Source organism: Rhinatrema bivittatum, chromosome 9, assembly GCF_901001135.1.
Source record: "Rhinatrema bivittatum chromosome 9, aRhiBiv1.1, whole genome shotgun sequence".
In the NCBI taxonomy this organism is placed as follows: domain Eukaryota; kingdom Metazoa; phylum Chordata; class Amphibia; order Gymnophiona; family Rhinatrematidae; genus Rhinatrema; species Rhinatrema bivittatum.
The window spans coordinates 54,716,527-54,731,271 of NC_042623.1; the positions used below are offsets into that span (position 1 = coordinate 54,716,527).

General features: G+C 42.3%; 1 protein-coding gene across 2 annotated transcripts in view; it reads right to left on the bottom strand.

The window, feature by feature from the left end:
* The window catches only part of SLC26A3 (solute carrier family 26 member 3), a 52,424-nt gene that overhangs the window by 22,366 nt on the left and 15,313 nt on the right, over window positions 1-14,745 (bottom strand). For both annotated transcript variants that reach the window (XM_029615710.1, XM_029615709.1), the window contains exons 3-11: window positions 12,948-13,058; window positions 12,567-12,727; window positions 12,154-12,318; window positions 10,760-10,912; window positions 9,601-9,683; window positions 5,219-5,366; window positions 3,505-3,618; window positions 2,877-2,954; window positions 1,064-1,159 (exon numbers count right to left, since the gene is read on the bottom strand). In XM_029615710.1, the coding sequence (XP_029471570.1) occupies window positions 1,064-1,159; window positions 2,877-2,954; window positions 3,505-3,618; window positions 5,219-5,366; window positions 9,601-9,683; window positions 10,760-10,912; window positions 12,154-12,318; window positions 12,567-12,727; window positions 12,948-13,058 (1,109 nt within the window). The remainder of the gene's footprint in view (window positions 1-1,063; window positions 1,160-2,876; window positions 2,955-3,504; window positions 3,619-5,218; window positions 5,367-9,600; window positions 9,684-10,759; window positions 10,913-12,153; window positions 12,319-12,566; window positions 12,728-12,947; window positions 13,059-14,745) is intronic.

Here is a 14,745-nt window from a genome sequence, read left to right on the forward strand (position 1 = left end):
CGCTGGAAATAACTACACCTTTTTTCTGTGCATTTGTACCCACGTTAGCTGTTCATTACTGACCTAAAAGATTTTTATCGCACATGCCATTCATGAGAGAGAGAGAGATGTAACTTTATTATATATACCACTGTAAGAGGGGGCACTTTTAAATCAGGTGGGGTTTGGGGGGGGGTGGGGTAGGTATGGGGGGGTTAGTTTTGGATACACAGAGATACGAACAGCAAAGTTGACATCACTGAAGATTTTCTGTCATTTGGAGCGATGAAAGGTAAAAGAGGAGTTGATTTGTGCAATTACTCTCTATCTAGCTTGATTGAACCTAGGTAGAGAGTGCACCAAGCTAAGCAAAGAGTACATTGTACAAATCAACTCCTCTTTTACCTTTCATCACTCCAAGTGACAAAAAATCTTCAGTCATGTCAACTTTGCTGTTCATACCCCAGCTGAAAATCTAGTTAAAGATAACCAGGAAAAAGTACCCAATTTATCTTTGCCACTCAGTGGTTTATTGATAATTGACCTCATAGTTGTTAGATATATATGCTAGCACTTTCAAATGTGGAAATCCTACTTCAAACCTCTTCTAGTTCATACTCCTTTAGTACTTATTGCTATTCTGAACTTGAGCAACTAATTTATTTGGTTTGCTTTGCTTTCCTTAATCTTTTTTTCTTTTTTTTAACCTTGTAGCATACCTATTGCGACAGCTGCAGCTATTCAGTGTCAGAGTGGACAGTGATATGGTTTGCATGAAAGATGCTATAGAAAGCTAAACCTTTAATCCAGTGGTTCTGATCCTGATCCTATGGTGCCCTTAACTGGTTTGATTTTCAGGATATCCATACTGAATATGTGTGAGGGAGATTTGTTTACCCTAACCTCAGTCTTAGATCTAGTGTATACAAATCTTTCTCATGAATATTCAGTGTGAGTTAGATACATTCAGAGAAACATTTCTGCATCTGTTGAATTGTACAAAACTAGGCATCTTTGCAAAGAAAATATAGAGAAATTGGTTGCATGCACTGTAGTAAATAAATATAAATAAGTTTCTTCTTACACAGTCATATTTGTCTTTTCGGAATAAAACAGGGATCTCATTAAACTGCATCAGCATCCCCTTCAAATTGATGAGAACTAAAGCCGACAGCACGGACTGTTCAAGAAAGAAAGACAATGTCATTAAAGCTTTGATTTCTACTTTGCATGTCTTTAACACTTTGGCGGCAAACAAATACTAAGGCCAAGATGACTCTGAACCCCCAGAGATCACTAGAATCATTTACAATCCCAATGCTTCCTCCAGGGGGCAAACCAGTCCCAAGAGAACAGCCACTCTCAGATCTCTTCTCTGCTACAAATCTTGCAAAGTTATGGGATCCAGATCGATGCTTTGAAAACTAAAATACCAGGACTAATAAAGAGTGTTTTTAGTGATGCATACTAGGTCCCAGGACCACCAGTTCAGTTCAGTTTTTAAGTTCTGGAAGCCAAAAAATTCCATGCTTCCAAATTCAGTATTCTTATGTTTTAGGGCATCAAAAATAACAACAATCAAAAAAAAAACCTCAAATTTTAAAGAAAAACAAGACTATCTAAAGCCAAATACTTTCACCCTGTAATTTTTGGATTTTTACTTTTTGGAAGTGAAATACTTCCAAATAAAGGCTAATAAAATGCCTGGTTCTAATAGTTTGCCCTTTTTCACAGATTACTTTTTATTATATTTTATATTTTAAAGAAACTTTTTTTTTTAGGTGGAGGAGAGATAGGATAGAAGGGGGTCCAGAATCCATCATCATTTGGGTTTCGTGCTTAATAGGAACCTTTCCCATCTGAGACTTTAGCACCATGAGCGTTTCTCCTCAGTTACCTTGGGCTTCACCTGTTTTTATTCCTTCCCCTCACTTTCCATTCAGGCGGTGGCAGACCTGTGGCTGAGATGGAAGGACTGTGGTTCCCTCCACTCGAGCGATGGTCTGGGGAGCAGAAGCTGGGTCCACAATTCCAACCAAGGTCTGCTGCTGAGTCACTGGGCCAACCCATAATATAGCTTTTTGACTAAAATCCATCTCTCCTATTCTCTTGCAAACCCGGCTCTTCCAAAGCTTTTTCACATTAAGTGCAAATGTCCTTTGAAATCTGGGTCTAATAGGACTCCAGGAATTTAAAGCGAATGACACTTCCATCTTTTCACCTTAGAAAGCTCTACATTACCTTAGTGTCAAAGAGAAATTATGTGATTGGGAGTCAGTAAACTGAGATTGACTGTGCATGTGATCCCCCACCCAACCTAAACAGGAGACTTCCTTCTCCAAATGCAGCGAAATGTGGGCTCCTTGTGGAAGAGCCCGCAGAGTTTTAGAGGCATTGAGAGAAGGCAGTTTTTCAGAAGGCCAATCAATCTACTCATATAAATCGCTATTGGCCCGCATAAATGGCTTTGAACATTGCCTTTATAAAGTAAAATATAGAAAGAAAATACTGGATTAGCCCATCATAAATTAGTTAAAAGAGAACCCAAAAATTGTTGAGTAAGGTTGGAATTCTTCTAAAGATAAGGAACGTGGAAAGATGCAATGGACTGCAAGGTCTCTTCCCAGAGGAAACTGCTTAAGGGAAGGGCATTAGCCCTGAAAGTTTTCAGCGTCACATCTTTTTAGCCTGTTAAGAGTATCTCATCTGCTCAGCTGTGCTGCTGGTCTAATGGAAGCACAAACAAGCCCTTATGTACATAGAGCCAAAGTATTGGTGGAGCATAGAAGTATCATTCTAGCCTTCACATTTGATCCTCTTTTCTGATACACCTGACACGAAATAGAGAGCCAAAAAGAAGAAATCTTCAGGGGAAAACAAAATGTAGATAAGGTCACCTTTTGTAATGGTTCCAGGAGAAATCCAATGGCCAGAGTGACGATCATAACAATCACAGCGGACAAGATGCCAGCGATCTGCAATAAAAATAACCCCTTTTAAAACAAATCGCGGAAGGTACTGCTTCACAACTGACAGAGATATGAATCTAACATTAGCGGCGAATGAACTTTTATTTCATTGACCCTCACCATAACATTTATGGGGACAATATTCCTATGTGCGGGCACAGATGCAAAATCCGTGGGTAGCTTCCCCCGTAGACTTTGCCCCAGCTCTTGAAGGGAAAGTTCAAGCAAAAAGTACCTTCAGAGCAATGCATGTAGATTTGAAAATCCAATCTATCCTCATTGTTTCCCTCCCCCGACCTCCCCACACTCCCAAGCCCGCCTCCTTTTTGCCCGGGTAAGGGTACACGCGTTGTTGATCCCCGCACCTACTTTTAGCCAGGCAAGACGTGAATGGTTTTCAGACATCCAAAAATGGCCCTCCCCGTCATCCTCCAGAATAGAGGCGCGGCTCACACCAGTGCTCAGCATTCCTGATAGAAGAGCCCAGCGGCGCGCACTTGCTATAAATGAGCCAGGAGATGGACCCGGCAGGTTGCTTGCTGGGAACCTTTCCTACCTGGGTCTTGCCTCCTGTGCTTTCCTGGACAGCGGATCGGGAAAGCGAGGTGCTTGCAGCAAACCCCTTGAAGGATCCACTAAATATATTGCTCAGGCCAAAGGCAATTAATTCCTGCCGGAGAAATGAACAGGACACATTTGTAGAAGAAACGATTTTAAACTGTTGCCCTGAAGATATGCATGCGCCCTCCCTCTCCAAAATGCTTCCTTACCATCTTCCCGGCCTCCCCCCCCTTCTTCCCACACCAGCATTTTATTCAGGTGCACATTCTCAGCATTCTGTGTCATGTATGGTTTTCTATAATAAATACTCCCTGCAGACTTTCCCTTTGAAACTCCTGTGGTAGCCAGTGCTGAGGGAATTCTTTACTCCATGTACACCAAATAAAGAAATGTGTGAGGATTTCAAAATGAAATCCCTGGGGGGTTACGTCACTGGCCCCATCCTAATCCTGCCCAGTGGCGAACCGAGGGGGGGGGGCAGGGGGGGCTAATGCCCTTGGTCGCAGGGCCATAGGGGGCGCTGATGTCCAACAGGGAGGCCCATGTGGCCACGGGTGGACCTCATCCCATCAGCGGCTGAGCAGGAAGCATGCTACTGCTATGCTGTCTGCTGGCCGCGCACAGCAGGAAGATTGGCGGGGCTATGGTGGAACTCATCCTGTCATGGCCCAAAGTGCTCCTCCTCCTTCCTGCCCACATGGCGCCGGAAGAAAAACGTTGCTGGAGCTGCGCGGGCAGGAAGGAGGAGGAGCAGCAGCACCCGCGTGCAGAAGAGAAGCAGCCTTTGTTGCAGGGCCACTGAGAATCCCACCTTGTAGCAGCCTGAGAAAAGTAGGCCCGGTAGCAGGGCCACTGTGGATCCCACCTCATGGCGGCCCAAGAATAGGAAGCCCAGTAGCAGGGCCACTGCAGATCCCACCTTGCAGTGGCCTGAGAAGATCAGGGCCACCATGGAGCTTATCCCACGGTGACCCGAGAAGAGGAGGCCCAGAGGCGAGGTAGAGCCTGAGGCCTTGCAGAGTGTGTGTGTGTGTGTGTATATGAGAGTGACTTGAGAGACTGTGTGTAGGACTGAGAGCCTGAATGTTTGGAGAGACAGCATGTGAGAGCCTCTGTGTGTGTGAGAGACAGCATGTTGCAGCGAGAGCCTGTGTGTTTGTGTGAGACAGTATGTGAGAGTGAGAGAGCTTGTGTGTGTGTGAGACTGAGACAGCTTGTGAATGAAAGAGACAGTGTGCATGAATGTATGAGAAAGAGCACGTGAGAATGAGAGCTGTGTGAGTGCATGAGACAGCATGTGAGTGTGAGAGCCTGTGCCTGTGTGTGTGTATGTGTGAGAGAGACAGCGTGAGAGAATGAGAACCTGAGTGTGTGTTTGAGGGAAGAAGGGAAGAAGACAGATGGAAAGAGAAGAAACAGAAAAAAAGAGACCCTGTAAAAGGAATTGGCAAAAGACCAAGAAAGGGAAAGTGGAAAAAAAAGCTTGTGACCAACCAATTAGAAAACTAAGATCAGACAGCAAAGGTAAAAAAGAAAAATAATTTTTGAATTTTTAGTGATTGGTATCTATTATCTTTGGGAATGTGCACGAGTAGCACTTTCTCTATGCCAATCTTGCGATGTACAAGATCAGCATGGAGGAACTGGAAGCCCTGCAAAGTTGAGGCAGCATTCCGCCGAATGTTCGTTTACATTTGCTTCCCTCTTACCTGGTTGCCATCTATGACGTAGTCATGCTTGATTGAATACACTTTTGCTACCGAAAAGGCTACTGCAAACCCAACAATGCCGATAGAAAACCCATCGGCCACACACTGTTGAAAAACGCTGACACTGGGCGTTATTGGAGGCTGATATCTGTGAGAAAGAAATCCAGAGAAGAGGCTGTAGGCATCATTGATCTGCTTTAAGCTTGCTGAGGCATTGTAATTCCTAGTCTAGCAGTTTTACAGAGGATAACCAAACTCACTGCCTTAGGAAAACTACAAGCGATCTGGCAGCCTGGATGCACTTTCAAACCATTTATGTAGCCAATATGCATTCCAGTGTCTAGGGCTTATTCACTGCACAAAGTCTAAACAGAGAATTATATTGAACAGTTCAGTTCCTTGAGTAAAAGTAATAACAACGGGGTCAACGTTCACAAAGCCACTAAGCAAAAAACATAGGCCTGGATCTTCTAAGTTCGCAGAATGGGGTAATGGGGGGGGGGGGGTGCGAAATTGGGGGATGATGCTATTGGGTGCGATACGGAGTCTTACCTTTCGCCATCAGCAAAGTCGTTGTGGAGTCCGCCCCGAGGCAGCCCCGACTCCTCCCCTTCCGGTGCGGACTTCGCCCCGACTCCGCCCCGATTTAGATATCGCGCGCAAAAAGGGTCGGCAAACCCAACAATGCATGCGATACCTTTGAAAAATGACCCCCATAGTCAACTAATTTTAACTGATTACCTTTATCTTTTCATTTGAACTAACCAGCTAGGTTTTTGGCTGAAATTATTCTAACTCTAACTGGGTAATATTTGGTCAGTTAGATGTAGGCCTGCTATTCTTTTGGCTGTTAGAATTAGGCCATTTGGTTACCTGCTTAAACCATAACATAGCCCTCATCAGATATGTCATAAACACTTCCTGGAAGCCCCTCTGGTGCCATCCATTTTTGACCCAGCTAAATTAATATATCATATGCATTTAGCTGGCTAAATTTAGTTGGCTGAGAGTAATTTTTAAATAGTGAGGTTTAACCAGTTAACTCCCAGAGAGGCCGATGCAATAAAATGTGCGGAGAGTGGGAGCTGACTTTTCAGCGCCCGCTTTCTTAATGTGCACATGGGGCCCCGCAAGGGGGGCGCCATACTATACGCAAATTAGGGGGTCGCAGCTGCCGGTTACGAAAATGGTCGCAGATAAACCCGGCATCGGTTTTCATAACCGGCCGTCTGCCAGTAATGAAAACGGACGGCCGGTTATGAAAACCGATGCTGAGTTTACCGGCGTCGGTCTTCATAACTCGGCGGTGTGCCGAGGTATTTTTTTTTAAGTAAAAAAAAAAAAAAGTACAGAAAAGCAGTTTTTTCTGCTTTTACATGCGCTCGGCTATTAAAACTGCTCCAGGCAGGCGTTAATATCTGAGCGCTAAATGTGCGTCTGAGACGCACACTTTTTTTTTTTTAAATGCGGAGTGAATGAGTCACATGCATTTGCATGTAATGAGCGCTATTGTATTCACACCGTGTCGACGCGTGTTAAATAGGTGCTAATCCCCCTATTCCATTAGGGGGTGAATTAGTGCCTATTTAACCATTGTCCGAGTGTGGGTTATACAGTGCGCTCGGCTGAGCGCACTGTATTGCATTGGCCCCAAAGTTAGCTGGTTAAAACTTTTGAAAACTGACTCCAATATTTCTTTATTCTTCAATCCTTTGGAAACCTTTCATAGGCTGTGTGTCACCAATGTGCAGCCATATCCCCCACCTAGGGGACCATCATTACCATTAATTTCTGATTTCTAGCCTGTATCTACCACATACAGGATTTGACTTTAACCCCTTGTGCTTCATAAATAAGTATTAACCAAGCTCCTGGGACGATGATATTAAAAGTTTGAGCAGTTCTACTGAAAAGAAAAAGTGTGAGCAGGGATGGTCTTATTGGCATACTTGGAAACTCTCAGCATTTGACCTGGAGACTCAGGGTTTAGAGACCTGCCTCCAGGTCTCCAGGATAGAGCCCGGGGTCTCCTGGGTCTTAGAAATCTCCAGCGCTGCTCAGCGCAGCCTCTTTCCTCAGTCTATATGGAGGAGATGGCAGGCACTAGGACAGAGTACAAGGCAGGAGGAAACTCTGCTGCCAATTCTCTACCTCTGGCTGCTGATTGGTTCTAGCTATCAAACTGAACCAATAATCAGTAGGGGGGGGAAGCACTGCTAGTCCTGCATGGATCAGAGGAAACAGTTGGAGAGATGGCAAGAGAAACTGTACATACAATGTGAAAGAGTGAGGGGGAGGGAGGAGAAAAACTGTGAGTATGGTTTTTTTTTTTGGGGGGGGCAGTGTGTGTAGAGTTGGGGGAGCAAGAATGTGGAGAGAGCCAGAATGGGAAGTAAAGATGCAAAGAGAGAGGCAAAAAAAGGAGGGTCAGAAAATGTGTGTGTGGGGGGGGGGGGGGGGGGCGGAGGAAATGAGAAGAGACAACCAGAGAAGAGTTGAGGGAAAGAAGGAAAAAGGGAGAACAAATATATGTGTGGTGCATGGGGGAGAGAGAAGGAATAGCAAGAGTGTGGGTGGAAGAGAAAGGAGAGATCAAGAGTTGGGATAGAGAGGGGAGATTAATATAGGGGAGGGAGAAGACAATAGACAGGAGGAGTAAGGGTTGAATTGGGGGACGTTGAGGACAAGAGAAAGGGGAGAAAAGGGGGGAACGGTGAGGAGGAAGAGAAAAGGGGTATAAGAAACAGGGATAACTGGAGATGGAGAAAGAGGACTCTGGGTTGGGGGAAGGAATCCAGGATGATAATACAGAAGAAAGGGGATGAGGAATGGAGCATGGGGTGCGGGAGAAATGAGAGGAAGAACGGTGAAAGCAGAGCAGATAGGATGAATAGGAAAAAAGCAGGAGAAGAGGAGAGAAAAAGAAGGAAGAGAAAGCATTAAAGTATCTGCTGCTGAAGGAAAGAGAAAAAGAAGGAAAGGCGAGAGAGAACTGAAACAGAAAAGATAAATGAAGGAGGACACCAGAGCGAGAGAGAAAACAAAGGAATAGAGATAAGGACAGAGAATGAGAAAAAAAAGGATGAGCCAGAGGCACCAAAGGTTGGAAACTATTTTGTTATCTGATAGGGAACATAAATTAAGAAGAAAGTAGTTGGGGGTGGAGGAAGAGAAAGTCTATGCAGCCTACCCCCAGTAATCTCAGGGTGAGCAGATCTCAGGTGCATGGCAGAATCACCCCCTACAGGTGCTGCATTCAGGCGAGTCCTAGAAACTGTCCCTTTCATCTTACCAAGAAAGATGCAGGAAATACAAATTATATTGTGCTAGTTTTTAAATTTATTTTTCTTTTCTTTTCTACCCTATGTTGGCTTATTTTTTAGTTTATACATTTTGAAATAATTGCATTTGAAATTGCATTTTGAAATAATTGCAATATGTATTTATCATGTAATTATTCATTAGCAAAAATATGCTTTGAATACTCAAGACATTCTCTTTGCAAGTAAATGAAAACCCTAAACTACCATGCGTAACTCAGTAGAAACGAGCCAGAGGAATTATACACAGAGAAATAAACAAAGATTATAGTCCAAAGCTCTAAGACAATTACCCATTCAAAATCAGGGTTGGGTTTTTGACTGAACTGAGAGATTATGGCCAATACTCCACATTCTGTTCTATAAAACATCTCTGTGAGAGGCAGGATAAGGTTTTGTACAAACCGTTGGCCCTGACCCACTGTAACCTCAGACACCTAGGTCCTTCAGATAATTAAAGAGGGCGGCAAACTACAATTGGGATACCCTTCAAATCATCTTTCCAGGACAGCACTGATGCTCATCAAATACGAAGACCTGCTGAGGTCAGAATTCTTCTTCCTCTTGCAGGCCAAAGCAATCAAATCTTTCCAGAAGAGTTTACAAACACTTTTGAGGAAAGCTCTGGAAAACCCTTTGATGATGCGTGGCCATGACATCGCCTACAGGGTGTGACTGGTGACAACCCCATCTTCAGAGAACTTTTTTTTTTTTTAACAGGTACCCAACTTTGCTTTATTCTTCGTCTTTGGGCATGCTTCGCTGAGCTATATCACACTGAGCCTCCAGTAACTTTCCTCCTTCCTCACGTGGTGCCAAGAGTTGATGACTCCGGGCCACAAAACTGAGTCATTTTCTTTAGGTTCAAATTGCAAATGTTTCAACATTATTCATTAACAGAGCTACCTAGTTTTCTGGGATAATTTAGGCAATAAGCTTGGGGAGAACTAGGTTCCATAAAAAAAGGAATTGACTGAAAAAAATGTGAAACTATGTGTTTCATTTTTTCATATCCAGTAACAAATACAAAGAGGCAAAAACAGTAATAAAAATGTAGCTTACCCACTTGTTATCGTTCCAACAACGTCTACTTTATATCTGTCTTTAAAATTACATGCATATGAAATACCTGTTGCAATGACTGTCTGTAACATTAAGAGAAGAGAATAAACTAAGATTAGATTCAAGTTAACAGACTACATTACAACTCTATATGCAATCATTTATTGTCTGTTACTGCAATTTTGCAGTTATCTGCTTTGGACTTTGTCTTCCTCTTATGATTGCTTAGATATATTCAGCACCTATAAACTTGTAAAATGGCTTCTCGTTATAAGACTCTTCAGATCGTAGCAGCATCTTTTTCAGTTTCTAATGCCCTACCATGGAAATTACTGTCATGATAAAATATCATTCATATTGTAATAAACTTTATTGGGTATCAGGAGTATTATAAAAGAAATCCTCACACTTCCCCCCTGGGTATATCCAGTGACTCTGGAGTTATGTGATGTTTGCTGTGTAGAATCCAGAATATCTCTATTATGGCATTAAGATATGGCAGGGTTCCCCCAACTCAGATTTGGAGGCACACTTAACTAGTCTGGTTTTTGGGCTAGACACGATGAATATGCACAAGATAGATTTGCATACACTGGAGACCTACTGCATTCAATTCTATCTCATGCAAACCAGATCCGGTGGGTGTGCCTCCAGGATTGGGTTGGAAACTACTGCTTTACAGTAGTACGCTATAAGGTATTTTGTAGCTAGCCACAGGTAAAGATAAGTAGCAGGTTCTGTGGGTGCTAACATGCACTATATATAAGATATGGTGCATTACTTCTGTACATTTTGGGGGTTGATCGTCAAATAGTCCACACGATTACTAAGTGTATAGGTACTTTATGTTAAAAGTATCTGCACACTTTGCAATTGATTTTTGGGGAAGGCAATCGATGAGGGTAAAATAGCAAGAGTACAATTTTCGGACAGGTTAATCTAGGCATCTTAATACAGCTTAACATGGCTAAATTGCTTGAAAAATTGTCCTCTCAAGACTAATATTTCTCTAATTGTAAACGTACCATAAGCTAATAGGAAGGAACTTATCACATAATGTCAAATCAATATACTCCAATGATAAATAAGAAAATGATTTGTTAAATCATGGAAACCATAAAGTTTTGCATCACCGATAAAGGTAAGAAAGAGCACTCACCACGATAAGCTCAATGGGTATTGGCACAGGGAGTTTAGATTTGTAATAATCATTGAGTTCTTTCACAACAAAGACAATGACCATTATGATGATTGACGTTACAAGGTCTGCAATGTTTGTGTCTGTGATCTGACTGAAGATTTTTTCCAGAGTCTACAAAATAAGCAAGAAATACAGGTATTGATTTGCTGTCACAAGAAAATATTGTTTTCTTATGTGATCCTGAAATTAGCGAGCAGTGCATTTGGCTTCCGTCATCGCATGTCAATATTGATTTTATAAACTACAGATGGTGTTGTATATCGCTGTCAGTGTCAGTGATAAGTGATAGTATTTGGTTGACGGAAGCTTACAAAGCAGTGACTGACTCAGATGTTACTTAACAGTCAAAGTGAAATAGACTTGTTTAACCAGGATTCTATTTGTTACAAGCAAATTAACTTCAACCAAATATATCAATATTAAACATTACATTTTAAAAGAAATGCATATTTTAGCTATAGTTTGGGCCTGGTGGGTGTTCAGTTGTGAATGCACTACGGTATGACTACCATATAACTTTTCAAGTTGTTCAGGAGGTTTGAGGTCATGGTTAGGATGTATAAAAGCCTCAATAACGAAGCATAGGTGGTTGGTTTTGTATGTAAATAAAGAAACACAAACAAGACTGAAGGTGCATAAACCAGACAACTCAGGATTAGTTTTCCTTAAAAAAAAAAAAAAAAAAATGATGAATTGTCAGTCAACATCCTGCAAGGTTTGTGAGGGAATGGTGATCACAATTACTGGCTTCTGGTTTGGTAATGGTATATGTTTCATATATATATTTTTTAATCATTTGCTGCTTATTTTTTCAGAATGTTTATTTTCCATTCAATGTAAGCAATGTGCAGAAGATTACTTAAGTTTCAGTGGCGCATCCTGGTTTCCTGATATTTCAGTACACCATTGAACGTTCATCACACCTTTTTGGACATGACAAAATTCTATTAGTTTTAAGGGCAATTTTCCCAAGGTTTTGCACAGGTAAGCACAAGATTATCTCCTTAAAAGCACCTTTTGAATATTGCCCTTGTGTATGTGGCTAAAAGTATGAGAACGTACATACTTTTGTCTGTGTAGAAAAGGGGTGGCGTCAGGGAAAGTAAAGAACGCAAAGCGATTTATTTTGAATTCCCCATATGTGCTTTATCATTCGCACTTTGTACTTGCAAAATATGCAGGTAGAAAAGTATCTGCGCTCCCCCACTGGACCCCTGCATTTTCATAGGGAAACTCCTTGTGTACCTGTGAACCTGCCTCCTATACAGGTATCCTGGAAACTGCCCCCAGGATTGTAGAAATAGTATTTAGGTCTGGGTTGGCTTGCACTACAAAGCCGGTAAGCTGCTTACATAGATAATTGAGAGGGGTCCTCCCAGGCCAGGAACTGGAAGTCCAAGGACAAACTTCAGCTGGGATACCAACACATGAATAGCTGCAGCGGTTGTGAAACCACTGATTAAGGATTCCGATAAATAGATGACTATGAATCCAACTTGTAGTATTCCCAGTGCCAACTGAAAAATAAACAGAATTACAGTAATCCAGGGAACAGACAATCTCAAGCTCGAGCTTTACTGAAAAAGAGTCTTGATTCCACAAGTATCATTTTGTTTCTCCTATATTTTTTCCGCATTCCTTTTTCATGATACTTCCTAGACATAGGCTACAATCATGGGACAGTGAAAAACTGAAAGACTTCCATGTGTAGGGCAGGGGAGTCAAATTCTTGAGAAATGGCCTGCTTTGCAATTGAAGTACTGACCTGAAAAATTCCAGCCAGGACAGTGACGGACGCTGCCACCATTATTCTCTCTTCGTCTATAGCCAGGACGTCAGCTGAAGTACTGTTTGTTCCAAGGTTATTATCAGGGACCAATCTAATAACTGCTTGCCCCACCATCAAGCTCAAGACAGGAAAGGGACCTAGTGAACACCAAATGCTACATGAATATTTTTTGGACAGAAAACATTGCTTTTAACAAAATGCCGTATTTATAACCCCATGCTCATGGGTTCATCCCTTAGGATTTTACACACTCCAGATGCACTGAAGTATCTGTTTTGAAAGCACTTAGCCTCTAAAGCTCAGACATGAAACTTAGGTTGCAACTACTGGATCCACAAGGACTGATACTTAACTCACCAACTGATATGTGCTTGGACGTTCCAAAGAAAAAGTAGATTATGACCGGAAAGAAAGCTGCATAGAGCCCATACCCGGGAGAAACATTTACCAGCAAAGCAAATGCCAGACCTGCAAACAAGAAAAATTGTCCTCAAATTTGCATGGTGAATTTCTCTAGGTATCACTTGCCAACTCAAACAGGCTCACTTTATCAATGGTTTGTGATGATGCAGCTCAGCACAATGGGCATTGCACTTGGCAAAACGTTTTGCAGAGCTATTTCAACATCATTCGGGTGGGTGTAGAAGTAGGGATCCAATCCAATCCCATCAATCCATCCAAACGGCAGTGTTTTCTCATTCAGCTGAGTCATACTGGAATGCATCAAAGGATTACAACCCCTTGATAATCATTGCTAAAGCTTGAAAGCATGTTGCATAGAAGAGGTATAATATTATCATCTTATGATGATGTGGAATGTTGCTGAGATGAATGAATCAGGCAGTAAATCTGGTACATGTCAAAGGAGTTGGGGTGAGACGTCTTGGGCAATCAAGAAAAAAAAAAAATATCCCCACTGCTGCCAAAGTCACAAAGGTTAGAAAAGTCTAAAAATGCAGGGAAGTTAGTTTCTAGGACTGTCTTCTCCTTCTATGGTTTATTCTAAAACCATCACTTTAATACCAGCACAAGAGCGCACATGTACATGCGTATGCCGGCTCATGTCCATAGATGCGGCCATTTGATAACATACGCACATAAATGCATGCATGATATAAATCAGGCTGAATGCGAATACATGTGCGCACAATTTTATATGGACGCACAAGAGAATGCAAAAGCTGCCTCTACCGCATAAGTTGCGGGACTTTAATAGAGACGCGAGCCGATGCAATTACCAGTTAAAGCACTTCGTTCCCAGTTCACCCAGGTAAGGGATAGGACTTCCTACACCCCCCTCCCCATTTAAATAGCCTTCCTTTTCCCCTTTTAATCCCGACCCTTAGAACCCTGCTGACATGGCTGCATCTTTTTGTTTTAGGGATTACACGCCATTCATAGCAGAAGTAAAGTTACGAGGTAGGAGACCCTGGGGTGCACATTTCATGTGAAAGTCCTGGAACGTCCATGTCCCACCTTTGCCCCACCCAGACCGTGACGAAGCCCCACCCCTTTAGGGGCTTTCTCATTCGTGCGTGTACCGGGAGATACGCATGTGCACAGGCAGCTTTTAAATTCTGCTCGGCATGTGCCGGCCAGACATATTCGTATATCACCGGTTTTGGCACACACCGGGCTTTGAAACGTCACCTGTAAGCTTCCCCCCCCCCCCCCTTAGAGTCAAAACAGGAGGAACCCCCAGTGAATCAGGCCCTATGGTTTTGCTATTTTTGCTCTCCCGGACACACCACAATCTGAAATATATTGTTTTCCCCTATTATTCTCCCTAATAGTATGTGTCTCATTTGTGCCTCTCTTCCCTATTATTAGTACTACATTCCGCATCCTCAGCTCTATCATATTTTATGTTTCTATACACTGGGAGTGAATTATTTAATTCACATGAACAAATGATATTCAGCTAGTATGTCCACTAATCTAAACAGAGAACATGAGCATTAAAAACCTGGTGTAGCACTATTTATTTTCACTTCAGTTCTTCTGTCACTTTTTGTACTTAGTCACACTGAGTAGTGGATGATGGAAGTATTTAGACTGGCAACACATCACTAATATTATCTAATGCAAAACAATCTTTAAGGATCAATCAGATCATCTTGTTTTCCATATTTTAAGGTATAGAAACAGAATTCAA